This window comes from Gymnoscopelus braueri (assembly GCF_963280865.1).
Source record: "Gymnoscopelus braueri genome assembly, chromosome: 9".
NCBI classification, from domain to species: domain Eukaryota; kingdom Metazoa; phylum Chordata; class Actinopteri; order Myctophiformes; family Myctophidae; genus Gymnoscopelus; species Gymnoscopelus braueri.
In genome coordinates this window covers 49,506,863-49,530,184 of record NC_137610.1, presented here as the reverse complement: position 1 = coordinate 49,530,184, position 23,322 = coordinate 49,506,863, and the positions used below count along the sequence as shown (strand labels likewise).

Here is a 23,322-nt window from a genome sequence, read left to right as displayed (position 1 = left end):
ACTGTTCTCTCTCTCTCTCTCTGTCTCTCAGTCTCAGCCAGTGTTGCCAGGTTTTGTGAGAGAAATAAGCAACCTGGTCTATGAAAACAAGCCACATGAGACATTTAAACCTATACACACATCAGATATTTGAAAATAGCCAATCTACGAGCTTGTAGATCTGCTATTTTTTTTTTATCTTGATATTTTCAGATGGGGGTCTGCGTACAAATATATTAATTTGGGTGTCTTGACAAGAAAATGTTTGAGAACCACTGTTTAAACAACATAGGAAACAAGCCCAAATAATAAGCAACTACACTTCAGAAACAAGTCCAAATAAGCAACTACACTTTAGAAACAAGTCCAAATAAGCAACTACACTTTAGAAACAAGCCCAAATAAACAACTACACTTTAGAAACAAGCCCAAATAAACAACTACACTTTAGAAACAAGCCCAAATAAACAACTACACTTTAGAAACAAGCCCAAATAAACAACTACACTTAAGAAACAAGACCCAAATAAGCAACTACACTTTAGAAATAAGCCCCAAATAAGCAACTACACTTTAGAAACAAGCCCAAATAAACAACTACACTTTAGAAACCAGCCCAAATAAACAACTACACTTTAGAAATAAGCCCCAAATAAGCAACTACACTTTAGAAACAAGCCCAAATAAACAACTACACTTTAGAAACAAGCCCAAATAAGCAACTACACTTTAGAAACAAGCCCAAATAAGCAACTACACTTTAGAAATAAGCCCCAAATAAGCAACTACACTTTAGAAACAAGCCCAAATAAACAACTACACTTTAGAAACAAGCCCAAATAAGCAACTACACTTTAGAAATAAGCCCCAAATAAGCAACTACACTTTAGAAACAAGCCCAAATAAACAACTACACTTTAGAAACAAGCCCAAATAAACAACTACACTTAAGAAACAAGACCCAAATAAGCAACTACACTTTAGAAATAAGCCCCAAATAAGCAACTACACTTTAGAAACAAGCCCAAATAAACAACTACACTTTAGAAACCAGCCCACATAAACAACTACACTTTAGAAATAAGCCCCAAATAAGCAACTACACTTTAGAAACAAGCCCAAATAAACAACTACACTTTAGAAACAAGCCCAAATAAGCAACTACACTTTAGAAACAAGCCCAAATAAGCAACTACACTTTAGAAATAAGCCCCAAATAAGCAACTACACTTTAGAAACAAGCCCAAATAAACAACTACACTTTAGAAATAAGCCCCAAATAAGCAACTACACTTTAGAAACAAGCCCAAATAAACAACTACACTTTAGAAACAAGCCCAAATAAGCAACTACACTTTAGAAACAAGCCCAAATAAGCAACTACACTTTAGAAATAAGCCCCAAATAAGCAACTACACTTTAGAAACAAGCCCAAATAAACAACTACACTTTAGAAACAAGCCCAAATAAACAACTACACTTTAGAAACAAGCCCAAATAAACAACTACACTTTAGAAACAAGCCCAAATAAACAACTACACTTTAGAAACAAGCCCAAATAAACAACTACACTTTAGAAACAAGCCCAAATAAACAACTACACTTTAGAAACAAGCCCAAATAAACAACTACACTTTAGAAACAAGCCCAAATAAACAACTACACTTTAGAAACCAGCCCAAATAAACAACTACACTTTAGAAACAAGCCCAAATAAACAACTACACTTTAGAAACAAGCCCAAATAAACAACTACACTTTAGAAACAAGCCCAAATAAACAACTACACTTTAGAAACAAGCCCAAATAAACAACTACACTTTAGAAACAAGCCCAAATAAACAACTACACTTTAGAAACAAGCCCAAATAAACAACTACACTTTAGAAACAAGCCCAAATAAACAACTACACTTTAGAAACAAGCCCAAATAAACAACTACACTTTAGAAACAAGCCCAAATAAACAACTACACTTTAGAAACAAGCCCAAATAAACAACTACACTTTAGAAACAAGCCCAAATAAACAACTACACTTTAGAAACAAGCCCAAATAAACAACTACACTTTAGAAACAAGCCCACATAAACAACTACACTTTAGAAACAAGCCCAAATAAACAACTACACTTTAGAAACAAGCCCAAATAAACAACTACACTTTAGAAACAAGCCCAAATAAACAACTACACTTTAGAAACCAGCCCAAATAAACAACTACACTTTAGAAACAAGACCAAATAAACACTACACTTTAGAAACAAGCCCAAATAAACAACTACACTTTAGAAACCAGCCCAAATAAACAACTACACTTTAGAAACAAGCCCAAATAAACACTACACTTTAGAAACAAGACCAAATAAACACTACACTTTAGAAACAAGCCCAAATAAACAACTACACTTTAGAAACAAGCCCAAATAAACAACTACACTTTAGAAACAAGCCCAAATAAACAACTACACTTTAGAAACCAGCCCCAAAAAACGCAACCCGCTGCCCGCAACTGCCAATATTTACAAGCAACTTTACAGAAGAAAACAGCCCAAACTCGCTTATAATAAGTGGACATGGCAACACTGCTCTCAGTCTCGCGTACCCAGGTGGGTCTGGTTAACGCGAGATTGTCGTTGCCGTCGGGCGGAAACCTTCTATGTCCAAAACTGTTACTTTTCAGGAAAATAGGGGGTTAAAAAGGCGAGAAATAACCTGTTCCAATGGATCCAATGTAGTTATTAATTTCCCAAAGTAGGGCATTAATTTACTAAACAACATAAATAGTTGAAATTATGGAGAAACTAGGTTTTTCTGCCCAACATCAACGTTATGTGAATCGTGTTGATTGTTGTAGATTCGGACCAATTCACTTTGCAGGTTGAAGTTCCGGTCTCAGTTCTAGAGCGGATACGGAAACGGTGCTCGTCTTTAATGTGTGCATGCAGCACATCGGATACAGTGGGCGGGGATTTAGACCGGATCGGTCTGGTTCATTCAGAATAGGAACCAAGGCTGGTGGTGACGCGAGTTTCTGGTGTTGGATGCGGAGAGGAGGGAGCCAGGGAGGGTGTCGCTCTCCAAGAAACAAACTATCTACAACAACATTAACATTTAGTTAAAGTTAGTTTGTAGATGTACTCTTTTTTGATGAGCGACACCATCGTACTGACAGAGTTATAAATTAGGATTTAAACGCTGCCTGTTGTGGGGTTTTATTTCTGTCCGAGGATATATGGTCCGAGTCTAGAAATTAATTAATTAATTTACATTAGCAAGATGTATCATATATAATATCATATAAATAGTTAATTAGACGAAGCTACCCGGGCAGCTGCCAAACAGTAATATAATAGCTGATATTTAGCAAGCCATTGACTGATTGAATACTTTATTAAGTTTGCAAATAGTAGTAGTAGCAGGAATACCAAAACGCTCGCCCCAAAACACAGTCGCCCTGGGGCAAATCCGGCGGTATTCACCTGGTATTCCTAAACGTAACCTCAGTAAACTATGCCTAAACCTAACCTTATCCTCAGTAAACTATGCCTAAACCTAACCTTATTTCTAACCTTATCCTCAGTAAAACAAATACAAGAATATCAGAACAGCTGGTCCACGAAAAACATTGAGGTGAGCGTGTTTCAGGGCGAGTCTTCCGATTACCATAGTACAGTGGTACGATTGGTGCTAACAGGATAACACAAGGAGCCCAAAGGGCTTGTTTCCATTGTGGTCCTATATTCAATTCATCATGTAGCCAGCAGCGACTCTGACTGCAGCACATTTGCCATACAAGCTCGATTTGGCTTTTTGTTTTCAGAAAAATTAATAGCCAACTATAGGCTACTCGTTGGGCAACTAGCTTCGGTACTCTTTGCCTACTGACAAGACCTGACCTCCAGATCATTACTTCAACCACAGAAAATAAATAGCCCCCAGGTTTAGGCTACACCAGCACACCTGTACACGCCCCCCCCTACCCCCCTCCCCCCCATCCTTTGAATGATCTATTTACTTGCTTCATTGGTCTGATGTGTGGAGAAATAATAAGGTCAAACTACACCGATTCCCTCTTACAACTGATGCAGGCTAAATTAGGCTAATAGAACATATAGCTCACATCACATGACCATGTTTATAATATGCTCAATTGCTCATGCATGTGGATCCAAAGCAAAGAAATAAATGATTCATTTCATTACACAAAATGAAAGTATGGCTATCATCTTAAAAAGTTTGCCAGTTCTTTACCTAATCAAATCTTTCTAAAAGTCACCATGGACGTAATCATTTTGTCCTACATTCATTGTGGCTTTTATTTCAACGCGCTCTTGTTGGTGGCATGCAGTGCATGTGAATAATTTCCTATAGACATTTGTACAGTGTGCTTGCATTGCTTTCTATAAATGTCACACACTAGTTCCTATAGTAAACTAATAGCCTTGGATCAATACTATCTTCATCCTAGGCTAAAATACATGTATGATAGTCTTGATCCAAGGCTAAAATACATGAATGATAGTCTTGATCCAAGGCTAAAATACATGAATGATAGTCTTGATCCAAGGCTAAAATACATGTATGATAGTCTTGATCCAAGGCAAAAATACATCTATGATAGTCTTGATCCAAGGCTAAAATACATGTATGATAGTCTTGATCCAAGGCTAAAATACATGTATGATAGTCTTGATCCAAGGCTAAAATACATCTATGATAGTCTTGAAGGCTAAAATACATCTATGATAGTCTTGATCCAAGGCTAGTAAACCATCATCATTATTAGCAAACACGTTTATTTTACTATCCTGGTGTATATTTACCAAATTGTCACACTGTGGTGACTCTTAATCGTATTTGCAGCGTCACTCACCTGCTCAATTGAATCCTCTCAGTTTGCTGGACCTGACTGCTTTTCTCTGTCATCATCACACACTGCTCCTATAGTTACAGGCTGCCTGCAGCAGAGCCAAGCCATTTTTTTACAACAATTATATTCAAGGCTGGAATTAATTGGATGGCTCTGCCACTCACCAGGTATCCTAGTAACACACTCCTCTCCTCACAACAAGGTATCTGGCAAGCTCAGTCAATACAGGTTGGGGAAATTCACGACAGATAGGGGTGACGATAAGAGAGTTTTGTGCTCTTGGATGTGTAAAGGAATAATGACAATTTGATGCAGACATTGAAAAGAAAAATCTTCGCCCCCACATGGTGAAAAATCTTCGCCCCCACACTGTGTTCTATGCTTAGATCAGGCTTTTCAGATTATCAATATGTATTACGTTCATTTCGGTCCATGTTCACTGTTCAGTGTTGTCCTATAGTCAACATGCAGCATGCGATGACCTTAAATATATTCCCCTGTGCAAAGATTACAAACGAAAGCTCAAATACTATGTTAATTTTAAGTGTAAGTGCTTCCGGTGGATACTTGTAGGGTGGCTGGACTACATTAGCGTTTGAAGAGGTCAGGACTCCTCATTACGCTCACTCAGCTTTTTATGATCAGAAACAAGATTTGCGTTAATAAGTCTGTCAAGCACCTCCCAGGGTTGCATCAACCCTTTTAATGTGAAGGGTGCCTTGAGCACTATATATTGTACAGTATATATATGTATTATGATATGCTTCACCAAATGGATGGGGTTCATATTCAGTAGTGTCAAAAGATTAACAGATCACAGGACAGTTTTTCAATGTCAGCTTAGTATACTTCCCTGTGACATCCAAATTAGTCCATGTAAATACATACAGTACATCCACATTCAGCACCCCAAGCCAGTTAAAACAAGCATTGACACTTAAAGGAGTATTTCACCCCAAAAATTACTTATTTTCTATCAATTAAACACCCCATGAAGCATTGAATTCATGGAGATTTTTAGTTTTTGTGAAATTCCTAAGCCAATAAGACCGAGAACGGCGGTCTCTCCGGTAGGAGACTCAAAGACTCTCCGTTAATCAAATTATTGGCTTAGGAATGCGACAAAAACAAAAAAAATCTCTATGAATTCACTGCTTCATGGGGTGTGTTAGTGTAATTGATAGAAATACATCTTTTTTTGGGTGAACTACTCCTTTAAAAACAACATTTTAACCCATATTAGGAATACATCCACAGTCGTTCATCATCTGCCATTGGCTTTATTTATTCTTTGCAGCATTCTTCTCACGCTCACCTTCTCTGAATGTGACTCCAACCTGATCAAACTGATGTTTTCACTGATTTGACTCACAGGCTGCTGATGACAGCAAGACCCCGGGGCCTCGCAGAGGGCTCCTGTTTGATGTGATCTGTGTGGCCCCCAGCACGGCAGCGGTGACTCACACACCGGCTCACACAGACATGCTGTTCCTGCATGAGCCTGGCTGCCGGTATGGACGTCACACACAGAGAGGGTCAGCAAAGTTTACTTAAGCAAAAGTATCAATGCTGCAATATAGAAATACTCTGTTACAAGTAAAAGTACGGAATTCAAAATGTACTTGAGCAAAAGTACAAAAGTATTGGCATCAAAATGTACTTAAAGTACCAAAAGTAAAAGTAGTCATTATGCAGAATGTTCCATTTGAAGTTTTCAAATGTATAAACATATTTTGAAAATAGCAGATCTACAAGCTCACAATGCGTCGCATCGCATTGTCCCCCTGTATTTGTCAAAATACTTCCAAAATGTTAATGAAGTCCATGATCATAACACCAGAGGCAGCTCCACAAATCATGTTCAACCCAGATTTGGCTCAACAAAGGGAATGAACTCGTTCTCATGCTATTCATCACAAATGTGGAATGCCCTACCAAAAGGAGTAAAGGAGTGTAAAACCCTACTCACTTTCAAAACTGCCCTAAAGATACACCTTCAGGAGGCTGCAATTCAAAAATGGCCCCTGTCCAAGTCCTAACCTACCCCATGTCCTAACCTAACCTGTCCCCCTACCCCCCCCTCTCTTTCTTCTTTTGTACATATTTTTCACTTTTCATACCAGTAACCTGTAAACTGTTTGTATGACATTCTGTATAGTAGTGTGTATATCTGTCTGTCTCTTATATGTCATCATGATTTGTGTGCATGGGGTTCTCATCTTAAACAAGCTTAGTGCTTAATGAGTTTTCCAGTTTAGTAGACCTTGTATTGTGAATTTGTACTTCCATGTACTGTTATGTACTGTCATGTACTGTTCTCATGTCTTACTAAATAAAGTACATCAATCAATCAATTGTAGATCGGCTATTTTCAAATGGCCGAAATGTTTATAGTGGTTAAACTAAGTTTTGTAGTAATAATCTAAATCTACAAAGTAACAAGTAACTAAAGATTTCAAATAATTGTAGTGGAGTAAAAGTACAAATTTTGCGTCTGAGATCCTGAGATGTAGTGGAGTGCAAGTAAAAGTATTGGAAATTGGAAATACTCAAGTAACGTACAAATACCTCAAAACTGTACTTAAGTACAGTACTTGAGTAAATGTACTTAGTTACTTTACACCACTGCCGGTATGGACGTCACACAGAGAGGGGTCAGCAAAGTGTGCATACAGTACACGGCAGCCGCATCATGCTGAGTCATGTGCAACATGTAGCTCACTGTTTTATCACTAGCAATGGACATTCTCATGTTATACTCTGACATTGTACAGATATAGAGCTAAATTGACATTGAGGACTTTACTGTGTGGGTACACACAGCACGCCGCTGAGTCATGACACGTGCAACATACTGTGTTCTCCCCAGCTATGGACACACATTCCAAGTGTTTTTTTAGAGAGACAGTTCGTTTGGCTCTTTTCACTAAAAAGACCCATTCATTTTCAGGCTCAGATTAAACCCTATAGGCAAATATAGGCACAGGGCAATTTCTAGGTGCCAGAATCATGAGTTTGCCCTCTAGAAGCTGAAATAATGGGGAAATAGCTACTCATATTGAGGTTGCCATTAAAAAGTCGTTCACTTAAAGGTAGGGTAAGTGATATTTTTGATTAAAACTAAACTAAAAGGTTAAAGCTCTATTTTCTGATAATAATCCTTGAAAGTAGTCTGTGCTATAGTGTGTTTGTTCAGTAACAGGAGTCTCCCTGTCTCTCCAGCTCTTTACAGAACATACATTTTCAGGTAGGTGACAATTTCAGCCAATCAGGAGAGAGTTTTTAATTTATCAGCTTCATTTTGATAGTGTTCCAGTTCCAATTTTGTCTGCTAGTGTATTTATGTCATCACTTCCAATTTCACTAATATGTATCCTGACTGAATTCTCTATCCTGATTGGATAAAATTGGTATCCCGACCTGAAAATGCATTTTCTGTTTAATAAAGAGCTGGAGAGACATGGAGACTCCTGTTACTGAACAATCACTCTATAGCAATGAGTACTATCAGAATATAGAGCTATTTAACAATTATTTTAACCAAAGAAAATCACTTACCCTAGCTTTAAAAGAACTAGCTAATTATACATTCACTAAAAAGAGCCTTTCAAAAAAGTCACTTGTTAGCAACTTAGTTCTCCCAGAACACAGCGCACAGACAAAAAAACTGTATGCTGTATGCACTTCAAGTGCTTTGTCAGGTAAACTAAATGCCAGTTAGTAAGCCGTGACCGTGATGAAGCCGTATAGGTGCTGATGGTGTGAAACTTTAATTGTTTACATATAGAGCATGAGGACATGCTCATTAGAAACACATCCTTGGCTGACACTGCTGGGACTTTGATTTTCCACAGTTCCCCTCTTTAAGGCACTCAGGGGAGAAAACAGGATGCTGAACTCATCTTGATTGAGTTTATTGTACATCTGAGATTTATATTCATTAGATTTGACACCCAGAAATATTGTTATATTCAATTTAAATGAAGGGAAGGGAAGAGTTAAAAAACATACATTTGCTCAATTTGATGAAAACAATACTGTATTCTATTGCTTCTATTTTTACATATTTGATTGGCTATATCTTTATTGGATTGTGACTCTTGTTTGTTGGTCCCATTTATATTTAACATTTTATATATTACACTTGTGCATGAAAATGTGCTACATAAATAATGATTGATATAATAAGTGATAAGTGAATAGACCCTTGTGTATTGGTATTTAATCTCGATGAATGGATGCTTTGAATGATTCTGAATAATGTGTGTTCTGTGCAATATTCTGCTTTGCTGATAATATGCATGGTAGCTAGTGCAGGAGTTAACAGTTTGTCAAAATCTGGACTATTTGAGTTTAACTATTTTTAGTTTAAAAGAGTCAAATTTGATAAAGATACTGTAGTCATTTTGTCTATCAGATAGACATTGTTCACCCTCTCCTGTACAGCGAGTATATAAAATTCCTATATGTACAATATATTAACCACTTTCAACCGGGCATCCCTGTTTTCGGCATGTATTATGCAAATATAATGTCAAAAACATGGCTATCCTCAGAATGCCGGCAGTGTCCTGTCCGTGAAGGGGATCCTGATGCTCTGTTTGAGGGTCAGCGTGGCGTTGACCTGCTCGGCAGAGAGCAGGCTGTGCCACTGTGCCACGGGCCGCCGCGGGTTGGACAGCATGTCCGCCCAGTGCCTCAGCTGGTTGCCCGAGGCGTCGCAGCTCAGGAAGATCTTGCCCATGGCGTCGTTCCGGGTCATGGTGTCATGGTCCCACACGGAGATCACCAGGTGAACCCTCTGTGTGGAGAGAGAGAGAGAGACGTCCCGGAGAGGACCATGGAGCCAGTGTTGATTTTGACAGCAAATTTTGATTTAGTTTTAGTCAAAGTCTTTTGAATAAAATTCCATTTAGTTTTAGTTTTTCATATTTGAATCATCTGAAATGTTTTAGTTTTTAATCTAGTTTTAGTCGACTAAATCTACAGTTGATTTAGTCGACTAAAATGTATAGTCCCTCCCTAACATTTTAGTCTAGTTTTTATTTTTGATGAAATTGTCAGTATATTTAGTCCTAGTTGTAGTCATCATAGCTTAGTTTTTATTTAGTTTATTTAGTTTATTTTAGTTTTTGTCAGTGAAAAAATGTAGTCGACGAGCATTTTTCGTCATGGTTTTAGTCGACGAAATCAACACTGACCAGAGCCATTCAGTTGAGCAAAGAATCACATGCAGTGTCTTAGACCAGTGGTTCCCAAACTGTGGGCCGGGACGCCCAGGGGGTCCCCAAATTTTTTTTTGGGGGGGGGGGGTCCCCAGATGATTAGCTTAATGTGCAACATTATTTTCCCACTCAACAGTAAACAAACCAACACACAGTATAAGTGTATTGATGGTATCTGCACATTTCTAAAGTGACAATTTAAGGACTTCTAAGACCTTTTAATATCTCTAAAATGAAGGACCGTTAGGCTCCTGGGTGAATAGTAATGAACAAACTGCTATATTATATAAAAAAAAGGCCAAATTGACAAATATTACCTAAGAAAGAGGCATCTATTTTGAAAATAGCCGATCTACATGCTCACAACTCCTCGCAACGTGAGACGTTGTGAGCTTGTAGATCGTCAATTTTCACAATTTGCATCTGTGGAACCGAGTCAAACTAAATGCAAATAACCCTCAACTCTTACAATTCCAAGTGGTTGTCAGGGTGGGGGGGTCCCCAGTTCAAATATGATTATTTTGGGGGTCACGGTTTTAGTAATTATTTATCCCTACTTACTTGGATTTGATCCAGCGACACCTCAAAGGTGAACGATTCATTGTAATAAGGATTAAGTGTCTTCTTCTTGACGGACGTCTTCTTTTTCTTCCACTTCTTTTTGTCCAAAGTGAGCTGCACTTTCACATAGGGGTCTGTCAACGCAGAGAAATAGTTCATTGAACTGGTTCATTTGAAAATAGCCGATCTACAAGCTCACAAAGCGACGCGTTGTGAGCTTGTAGATCTGCTATTTTCAGGGCGGAGCAAGGCGGAAGGAGTTCTAAAAAATCAATTAATATTTTTTTCTCGAGTCGATTTATAGAATATAACAAATGCGTCTTGATTATTTGATTAATCAAAAAAAGTAATCAACAGAATCATTTTGATTGATTGATTTTTGATTGATTTTCTTTATTAAAGTGTCTTGCTTTCAAGGAAGCCCAGCCCATATGGACTTACAGGACACTTTTCCATTTCATTTAAGAAACAATGAACCGACGTGACAATTCACAAACAAAAATGATCAAATAACCAACTAAAACATCCAACTACATACAGGGCAAATCAAAAGTAACACCCTTGTGATTGGGCCTGTTAATTCACATCTTGACATACCCGACCTACTTGAGCTGGGATTGTCTCCTACTCCAGGCTCTAGAAACAAAATGTGCCGTCTTAAACACGTCATTCTTAAACAACCACTCCAACTTCTGGCCATCGTCTTACCAGAATAGCTCAGGTTTTTGTTTTTGCATTTTGCATCAAATAAATAAGGGAACCCTCAAATCATCCTAAAGTGTACAATAAAAAACGAAATGAAATTCATTTTCAACATCTTTCAGATACATTGCATGATCCTATTCTCTTTGCTTGGAAAATAATGTATAGTTTCAGCTGTGTGAGTGTTTTTCTACTGACCTGATGACCCTCCTGGGTCCATGCTCTTCAGGTTTTTTCTACAAACCTGATAACCCTCCTTGGTCCATGCTCTTCAGGTTTTTTTAACCTGATGATGCTCTTTAGGTTCCCTCCTGGGTCCATACTCTTTAGGTTCTTAAGGTGAGTATTTTTCTACTAACCTGATGACCCTCCTGGGTCCATGCGCTTTAGGTTCTTAAGGTGAGTGTTTTTCTACTAACCTGATGACCCTCCTGGGTCCATGCGCTTTAGGTTCTTAAGGTGAGTGTTTTTCTACTAACCTGATGACCCTCCTGGGTCCATGCTCTTCAGGTTCTTGGCCTCCAGGATGACAACAGTCAACTTGCTAGCGGTGGGAACGTAACGCAACGAGAAGCAGATCTCTCCTAGGTTCTCATCCTGCAATAAAAGTTCATACAAAACAACTGACAGTTTTACAGACAAGTATAATAAGACTGAAGTCTTATTACATCCCTGTAGTATTGAGCAAGTCATTATAGGCAAAATAATGAAAGATTTTCCATAATTCTTATGGCAAAAATACAAAATAGCAATTCTACCATCTCACAACACGTCACACTGGTGGTTGTGAGCTTGTGCAATGGCTATTTTCAAACAGGCAAAGTATAAAATAGCATAGTAGGGTTAAAAAAAAGTAATCCAACCTCAAACTTGGCCGGCTCACAGAGGTCCTGCCACTCCTCCATCACGTGGTTCCAGTCCACAGAGCTGAGCTGGACCCTCAGCTCTCCGATGATGTGGTGTTTGGTGAACCTGTTGAAGTCAAACACCTGCATCACCACCGTGGACTCACTGAGTCTGGGCTTGGAGATCTGGAGACAAAACAAAAAGTTGTGGTTGGAAATTTGCATCAATAAACAACCGCAACATAACTGGGGTTCACATTAAGACACAGGAAGGTCCCATTCCTGTCCTGAAATTGCAACATGAAATTGGTGTTATAAAGCCAGGGGTTCCCAAACATTTCAGCTCGAGACCCATAAGAGAAATGTGGTATATTGCCAGGACAATTAAGCTTTTTTTTTAAAATTGCCGATCTACAAGCTCACAACGTGTCGCGATGTGACGCGGTGTGAGCTTGTAGATCTTCTATGTTCACAACAAAAAAAAGCATTTTAAGCATTTCTGAATTTATTTTCAAAAATGTTATATATGAAAAAAAGAAAAAAGTGATTTTTTTTAAATGTATTTTTGAATATACTTTGAAATAATACTAATGCAACATGTAGACCCTTAAAATTGTGTCTGCGACCCAAAGAATTGTCCCAAGTCCCGACCCATTGTTTGGGAAACACTAAATATCAATTATACAACAGGTAGTTCCGACCAAGCAATCTGATTGGCTGAAATAGCTATGTAGCCGTGCTTCAAACCAGCATCATAGCACGGGCCTAATCACATTAATAAATCACTCCGCACTGCAGTCCGCACCTGATTAGACCATATATGGCACAGCTGTGCTGTGAAGTCACGCTGTCCCACGGTAGAAAAACAAACAGACAGTAGCCTGACCCACCGCCGCCACCGGAGAACAAACAGCTTTGCAAAATGGACTATGTTGTTAATTTTGACTTATTTGGTGGACTTACGGTTGATCAATGGTTAGAAGGTTATAAATATCCTCCTGTGTTAAAGTAAAATTACTCCCATTTCGTTAACAGTCCAGTGTATGTTATACTTTATCGTACGAAGGTATCGCACGGCGAAAATAGCCGATCTACAAGTTCACAACGCGTCGCCATCGCGACGCGTTGTCAGCTTGTAGATCAGTTATTTTGGCCAAGTGACACGGTAGTACGACGGAGCATATAGCCTACTGGAATTCATTCCACTGCGCAAGCATTGATAGCTCAGCTGTCACTGTTGATGAGACGGTGCCTCAGGCTCATAGCGCTGCTACAGGGACTATTTAATGTCTCAGTGAAAAACTCTTCTCTTTACAGGGAAACGGATAATAGCGAAACATTTTTATTATGAATTGCTCCACAATATGAATACATTTGGATGTGTTTTGTTGGTAACTGTTGTATAATCGCAATATTACACTCGAGGGTGTGCTTTACCTTACATTATTGGCACTTCTGTGATGCTCGCGGAACTCGGCTTCGCCTCGTTCCTGACCGCATCACAGGCGTGCCAATAATGACGGTAAAGCACACCCTCTCGTGTAATATTGCTTAAATAAAGTATACCTCAAATGTAAACTGTTCGTTGAACGCGGGGCTCAGGGTGCCTCGGAACACCTTGGTCTCACAGGTCTTGGTCTTGTCCGGAAGGATGTACACTTTGACGTAAGGGTCAGAGGAGCCGCCCAGGTCCATGGCTTTGAGCGCCGCGGCCTGTTTGATCCCCACAGTGAGCTGAAACGGTTGACAGATTGATGGCAGAGCTATTGATAGCATGTATTAACCAGAAGGGCCCTGGCATCCATGCAAGACCAACTACTAGATACTGGCATTCAAGCCATTGCGTAATGTCGTCACCGCATAGGGCGGCACTGCAGTGATGGAAGAAGTACTCAAATGTTTTTACTTAAAGGAGGAGTTCACCCAAAAAAAATCTTATTTTCTATCAATTGCACACCCTATGAAGCCTTGAATCCATGGATTCTTTTTTGTTTTTGTCACATTCCTAAGCTAATAATTTGATTCCCGTCTCCTACCGGCTAATGTATCCGGTAGGAGACACAAAGTAGATTATTTGTGTACACACGGTCATCAAATTATTGTCTTGGGAATGCCACAAAAGCAAAAATAAATCCATGAAATCAAGGCTTCATGGGGTGTGTAATTGATAGAAAATAAGTAATTATTTGGGTGAACTCCTCCTTTAAGTAAAAGTATCAACCCTATTGTAGAAATAGTCTGTTACAAGTACAAGTTCGGTATTAAAAATGTACTTAAAAGTAAAAGTACAAAAGTATTGGCATCAAAATGTACTTCAAGTACCAAAAGTAAAAGTACTCATTATGCAGAAGGTCCCATTTCACACGTTTTCAAATGTCTAAAATGTATGCAAAATCTTTTGAAAATAGCTGATCTACAAGCTACGAGCTTGACCTTCTGCCGCGTTGAAAGCCTGTATGTATTGTTGTTGTATTAAGTACAGTGGCGTGGAAAGCAATACAGTCTAAATTATTACAGCAATAAAGTCTAAATTTACAGCTTCAAACATTGGCGTGTGTCCATGAGGATGTATGTGTGGTTAAAAAGCCCCACCTCTGTCTTAGTGGCATCGTATTCCAGAGAGTAGAGGAGTTTCCCTCGTTGCATTCTGGCCGTGCCGTATCCAACATCCTCCGCGTCGGGCTGGACCTGACCAATCACATGACACAGAGGTCACAGAGGTCACAGGAAGAACTGAGGATTTTACATTGTAGACTGGGGCTCTGTGGCCTAATGCAGTGGTTCTCAACCCTTTCAGACCCCAAAATAATCATATTTGAACTGGGGACCGCCCCCCCCCCCCCACCCTGACAAGCTCTTGGAATTGTAAGAGTTGAGGCATTACATTTAGTTTGACTCGGTTCCACAGATAAATATTGTGAAAATAGCCGATCTACAAGCTCACACCGCTAGAGTGATTTGTGTGCATGGGGTTCTCATCTTAAACAAGCTTAGTGCTTAATGAGAGTTCCAGTTTAGTAGACCTTGTATTGTGAATTTGTACTTCCAATACTGTTATGTACTGTCATGTACTGTTCTCATGTCTTACTAAATAAACTACATCAATCAATCAATCAATCAATCAGTATTTTCAATTTGTTTGCCTTTGTCTTATATTGTTTGACAATTTGGGCAAGGTTAGACCAGTTCGTTTGTTGAATACTTTTGATGCAGTAATGGTCATTTTCTTTGCTTTCTTTTTTTCCCCTTCTAGGTATTGACAAGGTCTTAAAAATCCTTAGATTGTCACTTCACTGTCATCTTTTTTAAGCATGCAGGGACCCGGGGAGGGGGGGGGGGGGTCATTCCTCCACCCACCTCTTAAAAAAATCACTGCATGCTTAAAAAGGATGGCAGCCATTAGTTACTTACCAGCGCTGCAGTCGTGGACCCGTTCAACCCTTTTAGATTGACCTGCTCATTTTGCTTCCTCTTCTTCTTCTTCTTGCAGCAGCACTTGATGCAGATGCACAGAAGGCACAGCAGAAGCAGCAACCCGCCGGCAACAAAGATGGCGTAGACGGCCCATCTTGGCACTGCAGAGAGCCGACAGAGACAGAGACAGAGACAGAGACAGGGACAGGGACAGGGACAGGGACAGGGACAGAGACAGAGACAGAGACAGGGACAGAGACAGAGACAGAGACAGAGACAGAGACAGAGACAGAGACAGGGACAGGGACAGGGACAGAGACAGAGACAGAGACAGAGACAGGGACAGGGACAGGGACAGGGACAGGGACAGAGACAGAGACAGAGACAGAGACAGAGACAGAGACAGGGACAGGGACAGGGACAGGGACAGAGACAGAGACAGAGACAGAGACAGAGACAGAGACAGGGACAGGGACAGAGACAGAGACAGAGACAGAGACAGAGACAGAGACAGAGACAGAGACAGGGACAGAGACAGAGACAGAGACAGAGACAGAGACAGAGACAGAGACAGAGACAGAGACAGGGACAGGGACAGGGACAGAGACAGAGACAGAGACAGAGACAGAGACAGGGACAGGGACAGGGACAGGGACAGGGACAGGGACAGGGACAGGGACAGAGACAGAGACAGAGACAGAGACAGAGACAGAGACAGAGACAGAGACAGAGACAGAGACAGGGACAGGGACAGGGACAGGGACAGGGACAGGGACAGGGACAGGGACAGGGACAGGGACAGGGACAGGGACAGAGACAGAGACAGAGACAGGGACAGGGACAGGGACAGGGACAGAGACAGAGACAGAGACAGAGACAGAGACAGGGACAGGGACAGGGACAGGGACAGGGACAGAGACAGAGACAGAGACAGAGACAGAGACAGAGACAGAGACAGGGACAGGGACAGGGACAGGGACAGGGACAGGGACAGGGACAGGGACAGGGACAGGGACAGGGACAGGGACAGGGACAGGGACAGGGACAGGGACAGGGACAGAGACAGAGACAGAGACAGAGACAGAGACAGAGACAGAGACAGGGACAGGGACAGAGACAGAGACAGAGACAGAGACAGAGACAGAGACAGAGACAGAGACAGAGACAGAGACAGAGACAGAGACAGAGACAGGGACAGGGACAGGGACAGGGACAGGGACAGGGACAGGGACAGGGACAGAGACAGAGACAGAGACAGAGACAGAACAGGGACAACAAGACGAGAATAAAACAGAAGCCGACCTCAACACAAAACAAAAGTGTCCGGATGGCACAGGGGTAAAGTTGTGTACCTTGGCGGTGCCCCCGGTTTGGACTGAGTACTCCCAACGAACACAATTAAAGGGATAGTTCACCCCAAAAAAATATATGTTTCTCTATCTATTAGTCACCCCATGGAGACTTGAATAAATGGATATGTTTTTGTTGCATTCCTCTAAGCCAATAATTTGATGACCAGCGGACCGGTAGGCAGCGGTTCCGGTAGGAGACATGAAGGGGACTGTTTGTGTCTCCTACCGGAACCTCTGCCGGTCATCAAATTATTGGCTCAGGAATGTGACAAAAACAAAAAAAATATCCATGAATTCAAGTCTCCATGGCATGACTAATCGATAGGAAAAAAAGTCATTTTGGGGGTGAACTATCCCTTTAAAGGTATCATGACATTCATTTTCACCTTTTTTATTTTCAATGTTTTATTTGGGGTTTTATGACCTCAATTACACCCAAAAAAACTGAACTTAGAACATTCAGTGGATTTTCTGTGGTCTGGGGTTTTCTGAATAATTAGGCTGAAAAGTAATCTGAGCTTGGCCCTTCGACAGTGAGGTCACAGTCGATTAATCCCGCCCACTCTCCTCCTCGCCCCTCCCCTCCCCTATCCTTTCCTTTGGGGGGGGCGGAGCAGAGGCGATGATTGACAGGCAAAATCCCTCACCAGCGACACCCGCAGGCAAAGATTTCTTTTTTCATTGCAGTTGAAAAGGCTTTAGAAATGTGAGAGAAAAACACCTGCCATGGATCACTGGAATGGAATTTTCACTTAAAACTTTTTGTACACTTTTGAAGGACCAGGACAAAGACTTTGAATGTGGTGTAAAAGTGAATGTCATTAAACCTTTAAGCTAGCAGTGCTCACAGATGGGAGGCTGGCAGAGGAGGGTGATCTCTGCCCGATAGTGACCCCTACAGGCTGGTCAGTGAAACCACTCACTGTCAGGTGAAAAGAAGTTGCTTGTGACTCCATGTGTATCAGAGGAGACATGGTTGTCCATGCAACGCCCAGGATTCGAACCCGTGTGGAAAGCCAATATTTTAACCACTAGCCGGGGGAGATATCAGGCTTTTAGGTCATCAGGCAGAGGTTCTGAGTCGTCTTGTTATCCCCCCTTTTGACCACAGGGACCATTGGTCACGGCACCAATGTAAACGCCTGGGAATCGAGCCCGGGTCTCCCACGTGGAAAGCCAACATCTTATCCACTAGCCTAAAGGGGAATTCCCCCCTTGCCCAGGGGAGATATTAGACTTTTGGTGGCATTTTATTTGACCTTAAATTAGGAAACATGTTTGTATAGGAAATGTGTTTTAGCTTATTTTTTGTCTTTTTAAACTAATACAAATTCAAGGAATGCCATGACTTATAGAGCTGAAACTAAAAGTTTGCTTTGAACGAGTATCTTTCTCTTCTTTGACGGTGGCTAAGGCATTGCGTGCAGATAGGATACTGGCAGCAGCCCTACTGAAGCCAACGTTGCTTACTGTGCCGTGTAGCAATGCGAAGAAATATGTGCAAAGTATGCGAAGAAATATGCGCTTCGCATCGCATATTTCCGCATATTTCGCAACTTTTCAGATATTTCGAATTTTTCGCAACTTTTCGCATATCGCATATTTCGCATATTGCCGCATATTTCACAACTTTCCGCATATTTCACAACTTCCCGCAATTTCACCGCATAAAATTGCAAAAACCCCCGCATATTTCATCGCAAAATCAAGGATTTTAGCCCGCATAATCAAGAGTTTTAGCCCGCATAATCAAGGATTTTTGCCCGCGTTTTTCTGGAGGGAGTGAGGAATCTGAGGATACATTTTCACACTCACTTGTAAACCTGTTATGCAAAGTAGCCATTTGGGTACTTGGCTTGTGAATCTAAGGGGGGGGAGACACGTTCTAGCGTGCACGTGCGTGCCACACGCCGTCCCACTCCGTGTGGCTTCCATGACACCACTGCTGCTACATCTACACCCTCTCCTAAAACCAAATGGTTGGGGTTGGCCGACATGGACTATTCACAATGCAGTATAAACATGGGGGGACTTGGCAACAACTAAACTGGGGAGAAAAATACTTTTGCCTTGTATTCAACTCTAAAGCACCAATGCAACTAGACACAACTACTTACAACAAAGCAGTTTTAAGACCACGTCACAGTGACACCAATGCAACTCCTTGCAACTGCCATTGGGGATAATAGTTGCAAGTAGTTGCAAGTAGTTGCATGTTGCAAGGAGTTGCATGGCGAATCATTGGTGTGGAGTGGCCTTAAAGGGATAGTTCACCCCAAAGTGACTTTTTTTCTATCGATTAGTCACCCCATGGACACTTGAATTCATGGATATATTTTTTTTGGGTCACATTCCTTAGCCAATAATTTCATGACCGGCAGCGGTTCTGGTAGGAGACACAAAGAGTCTCCTTTGTGTCTCCTACCGGAACCGCTAACCGCTGGTCATCAAATTATTGGCTAAGGAATGTGACAAATTCCATGTCATGGGGTGACTAATTGATAGAAAAAAAGTATGTTTTTGGGGTGAACTATCCCTTTAAGAGTTAATTTAACTCCTTAGAGTCGAATGAACACTCAGGACTGTCTGTACTGTGATTTACGTACTGTATAGACGTGAGTCTCAGTATTATGGCACGTCATGAGTGTGAAGCATGAGACAAGAGCACAGCCAGGAGGATTAAGAGGTGATAAGCAGGGTAACAAGTGGAAGTTGAGAGCTTAGAGAAATGTGCCTGTGCTGTGGAATCAGATACAGCAGATGGAACAGGTGCCCAGGCAGAGATCCAGCATCTTCTCAGAGCGGAGAAGGAACACAGCCAGAGATAGAGGGACGGGCCAGAAGGAAACGGGGGTACAGTACAGGAAGGGTTCCCAAACTGGGGGTCAGGGGGTCCCCGAATTTGTTTTTGTGGGGGTCCCTAGATGATTAGCTTAATGTGTAACATTGTTTTCTCACTCAACAGTAAACAAACCAACATACAGTATGAGTGTATACAGGGTATCTGCACATTTATAAAGTGGCAATTTAATGACTTCCTCTAAAGTTACAATTTAATTGGTTCTTCTTAGAATGTTGGTCAAATATGACATAAGGAACATTGTGAAAATAGCCGAACTCACAACGCCTCGCATTTCACAATATTTATCTGTAGAACCACTTCGAAACTAAATATAATCCCTACAATTCCAAGAGCTTGTCAGGGTGGGGGGTCCTCAAATCAAATATGATTATTTTGAGGGGGTCACAGCCTGAAAAGTTTGGCAACCCTGTCCCTTGCAGTACAGACTCAGAGTGTAGGGGAGACAGCCAGAGGAGAGGGGAGGGATCGGAGTTTGAGAGAGAGGATCTCACTTACAGGGGATCTTGTCCAGAAGATTGTTCCAGAAGGCTGCAGAGGCAGGGTTCACGGGGCCAGAGGTAGTGTGGTTAGTGCTAGTGCTGGGGAGGTGGGTGGAGGAATGAGATGGTATGGTAGTAGGCTTAGTCATGATGAATGGGATGTTATGGATGAGCTCTGGAAACGAGAGAGAAGAGCGAGGAAAAAGCTATTTGAGACAATACTGGGAAATATATTGATATATATAATATCAATATATATATATATATTCAATGGGATATATCAATATTGTGATATGAGACTATATCGTCTGGAGTTTTCGATATCGTGATATGGCATAAATGTCTTTTTCTGGTTTTAATCCAATAAAATGTCAAACAGCAAAAAATAGCTGACCTACAAGCCCACAACATGTCATATTGCAATGCGTTGTGAGCTTGTAGATCTGCTACTTAAGCACTTTTTGAAAGTATTTCTTTGGGGGGGGGGGGGGGGGATATTATCATCACAATTCGATATTACGATATCACAATATCACAATAGTGATATTGTGGCATTTGATCAAAACTATTGATATTTGATTTCGTCCATAGTGCCCAGCTATATTTGAGCCACAGTTCTGTGGGGTTTCATGAGAGGGCTTCTTGTGTTTCGCCCAGGTGGATGTGGTTTTGAGGTTAAGTTTAAGTGTAGTTTCTGTGAGGTCAGGGTTAAGGTTAGGGTTAGGTTTAAGTGTAGTTTCTGTGAGGTTAGGGTTAAGGTTAGGGTAAGGTTTAGGCAAAGTGTTTGTGAGGTTTAAGGTTAGGGTTAGGGTTAGGTTTAAGTGTAGTTTCTGTGAGGTTAGGGTTAAGGTTAGGGTTAGGTTTAGGCGTAGTGTGCTTGTGAGGTTTAAGGTTATAGGGTTCGAGCACACCCACCTGGGCAAAACACCAAAGAAAGAGGAAGTTCCTTCTTGGCTCACCATCTCTAATCTGTTGTATTACTCTGGCCTCTAGTGGTGATGGCAACACATTACTGCAAAATAAGTGTTGTCATCAACACATCAAAGACTAATGTGTAAGATGATTTAAGTTAAAGTTGGTTAGTAAGTTGTAGAGGTGTTTAGTTGTAATACAAAATGTCATACAGAATACAACAAGAACTAAGAACTGAGTGGAGTTACTCTCTATCCACCAGTGTCAAGGAAAACCCTTATTTGACATGAATGACTACCGGCCACCGCTGTTAGGCCACCACCATTGTTAAACAGCTGAAGGAGGGTGTGTTGACAGCCTCACATACCAGTAGTCCATTAAAACAGGGAGTGTAGGTCATGGGCTATAGATAACATTTCACTTTGATGCTACTGTATTTCAAACAGACCTTTTGTCAAATAACATTCTTGTTGTGAATTGTTAAGATAGCGCTACTGGGGTGTAGGTCTGACCTCCCTCCAATATATATTACAACAATAGAAAAGCCAACATTTAAAACGACATGACTAAGACATTCCAGTAGCCTATTATTGGATATGCTAATAACACTACAGGCAAACAAATAGGCCTATTGCTACATACAAGTCCTGAAGCCTAAACCTAACAACAACCATAACCCTTTGACAAATCCAACAGTAGTGGACCTAGTAAAATATGAATGTAGCGCAACAACTCACTGTTGAAGGCCTTTACAGAAACAAAGGCATCTCAGAACTGTCTTTCCAGTGTCCTAACAGGAGGAATGTTTAAACATGAATTCATGTTGTGTGGCTACAGTTTGGGAAAGAGGAGTTACACTGGAAGTGAAGGAAGTCAGTCACTTCCCTGGACCGGCCCTCAGCCCTCACCAAGTTCACAGAGTGTTTGATCAGTGAGAGGAAACTGTACTGGAACCTCCACCCATTGTATACTCTTTTCATGGCAATCAGCACAGAATTATGAAGTATTTTGTATATTAATCTTTCATTGAATTGCACGTGACTGTGCTATTCTAGTTCTGCTGCTAAGTTATGTCTCTTACTCACAAGGCTGATATTCTTTTTTTCTCCTAATTTTTTTTTTAGCCAGCATCATTATTATATTGATTTTATATCGTTGCTGTCAGGCAGAAACCTCCATATTTTAACTTTTTGAGTTTTTTCGTAAATTAACGCCCTACAGCTTCACACAAAAGCATCAAAAGTAGTAGATCTACAAGCTCAAAAAGCAACGTTTCAAGCTTGTAGATCTGCTTCTTTTGATGCTTTTGAATTTGATTCCTGAAAAGTAACAGTTTTGGACAGGTTTCCACCTGACAGAGGCGATATTCTTGTCCTGTTATGACGTTCTTCCCTTTGTTCCTTTCGCTATCCTTATGACTATATTGTGTTACTAAAACATTGGAAGATATTTGATGTTGAATTAGGTTGAATATAATAGTGTAATAACAATAATACAAGTAACAACTTCCTGTATGATTCATCAATCATAAAGAAGTAGTAATGGTAGTAAGGTTTGAATTAGTATAACAGTCAAAACCAGTTTTCATGGGTAATTATTGAACAGTTTAGTTTGCAGCTACACACAATCCAATGTACCAGAACAATATATCTCCATACTTTTACAGACCTCTTTACTAAGTCTCAGAAATACTAAATTACTTTAAAATAAACGTTCATGCCTGAAATCAAGTATTGAGCATTCGAGCCCATTCAAAAACAAGTATGAAAGAGTATTACCTATGATAGTAACAGCTGATCTTTGTCCAGAAGGCTTTCTAGTAATAACTTCACTACTCCATTTGTTCGTTTGGCTGCTGGTTCAATCCATGATGAATGATGACGTGAAGCAACTGGGCCATTTGTAACAATACTATCAGTAGGAGATACTGTAGAACTTAGTAACTGAACATAGGAACGACGAAAGCACCTCAAACCACACCTTCTATACACACAATGACATATTTAAATATGTCACACTGCACATGTTTGTTTACATACTCAAAGCTGTTGAGGTGGAGTCACGGGAATGATGTATTTTTAACAGGAAATGTATCATTTGACAGTTTTAAGGTACTATG

The 23,322-nt window shown here is 40.6% G+C and overlaps 1 protein-coding gene across 2 annotated transcripts; it reads right to left on the bottom strand.

Moving 5' to 3' along the window:
* Nucleotides 1-8,713: 8,713 nt before the first annotated feature.
* syt8 (synaptotagmin VIII) lies at nt 8,714-23,137 on the bottom strand. Of its 2 annotated transcripts, XM_080438425.1 has the most exons (9): nt 22,982-23,137; nt 20,308-20,466; nt 15,595-15,758; nt 14,776-14,871; nt 13,750-13,917; nt 12,202-12,369; nt 11,818-11,935; nt 10,637-10,770; nt 8,714-9,651 (listed from the first exon to the last, which is right to left on the bottom strand). In XM_080438425.1, the coding sequence occupies exons 2-9, from the start codon at nt 20,438-20,440 to the stop codon at nt 9,403-9,405; spliced, it is 1,230 nt and encodes a 409-aa protein (XP_080294551.1). In that variant the 5' UTR covers nt 20,441-20,466; nt 22,982-23,137; the 3' UTR covers nt 8,714-9,402. The 2 variants fall into 2 exon arrangements, with proteins under 2 accessions (XP_080294551.1, XP_080294552.1); XM_080438426.1 differs by lacking the exons at nt 20,308-20,466; nt 22,982-23,137 and adding an exon at nt 21,941-22,045.
* Between the last annotated feature and the right edge of the window lie 185 nt (nt 23,138-23,322).

Excerpts from the sequence above, each read along its gene's own strand:
- syt8 (XM_080438425.1), bottom strand. The coding sequence starts at position 20,440 with ATGACTAAGCCTACTACCATACCATCTCATTCCTCCACCCACCTCCCC. Across the intron at positions 12,370-13,749 it reads ACGAACAGTTTACATTTGAG|ATCTCCAAGCCCAGACTCAG; the intron begins GTATACTTTATT and ends TTTTGTCTCCAG. Across the intron at positions 10,771-11,817 it reads GGACCCAGGAGGGTCATCAG|ACCCCTATGTGAAAGTGCAG; the intron begins GTTAGTAGAAAA and ends CTGCGTTGACAG.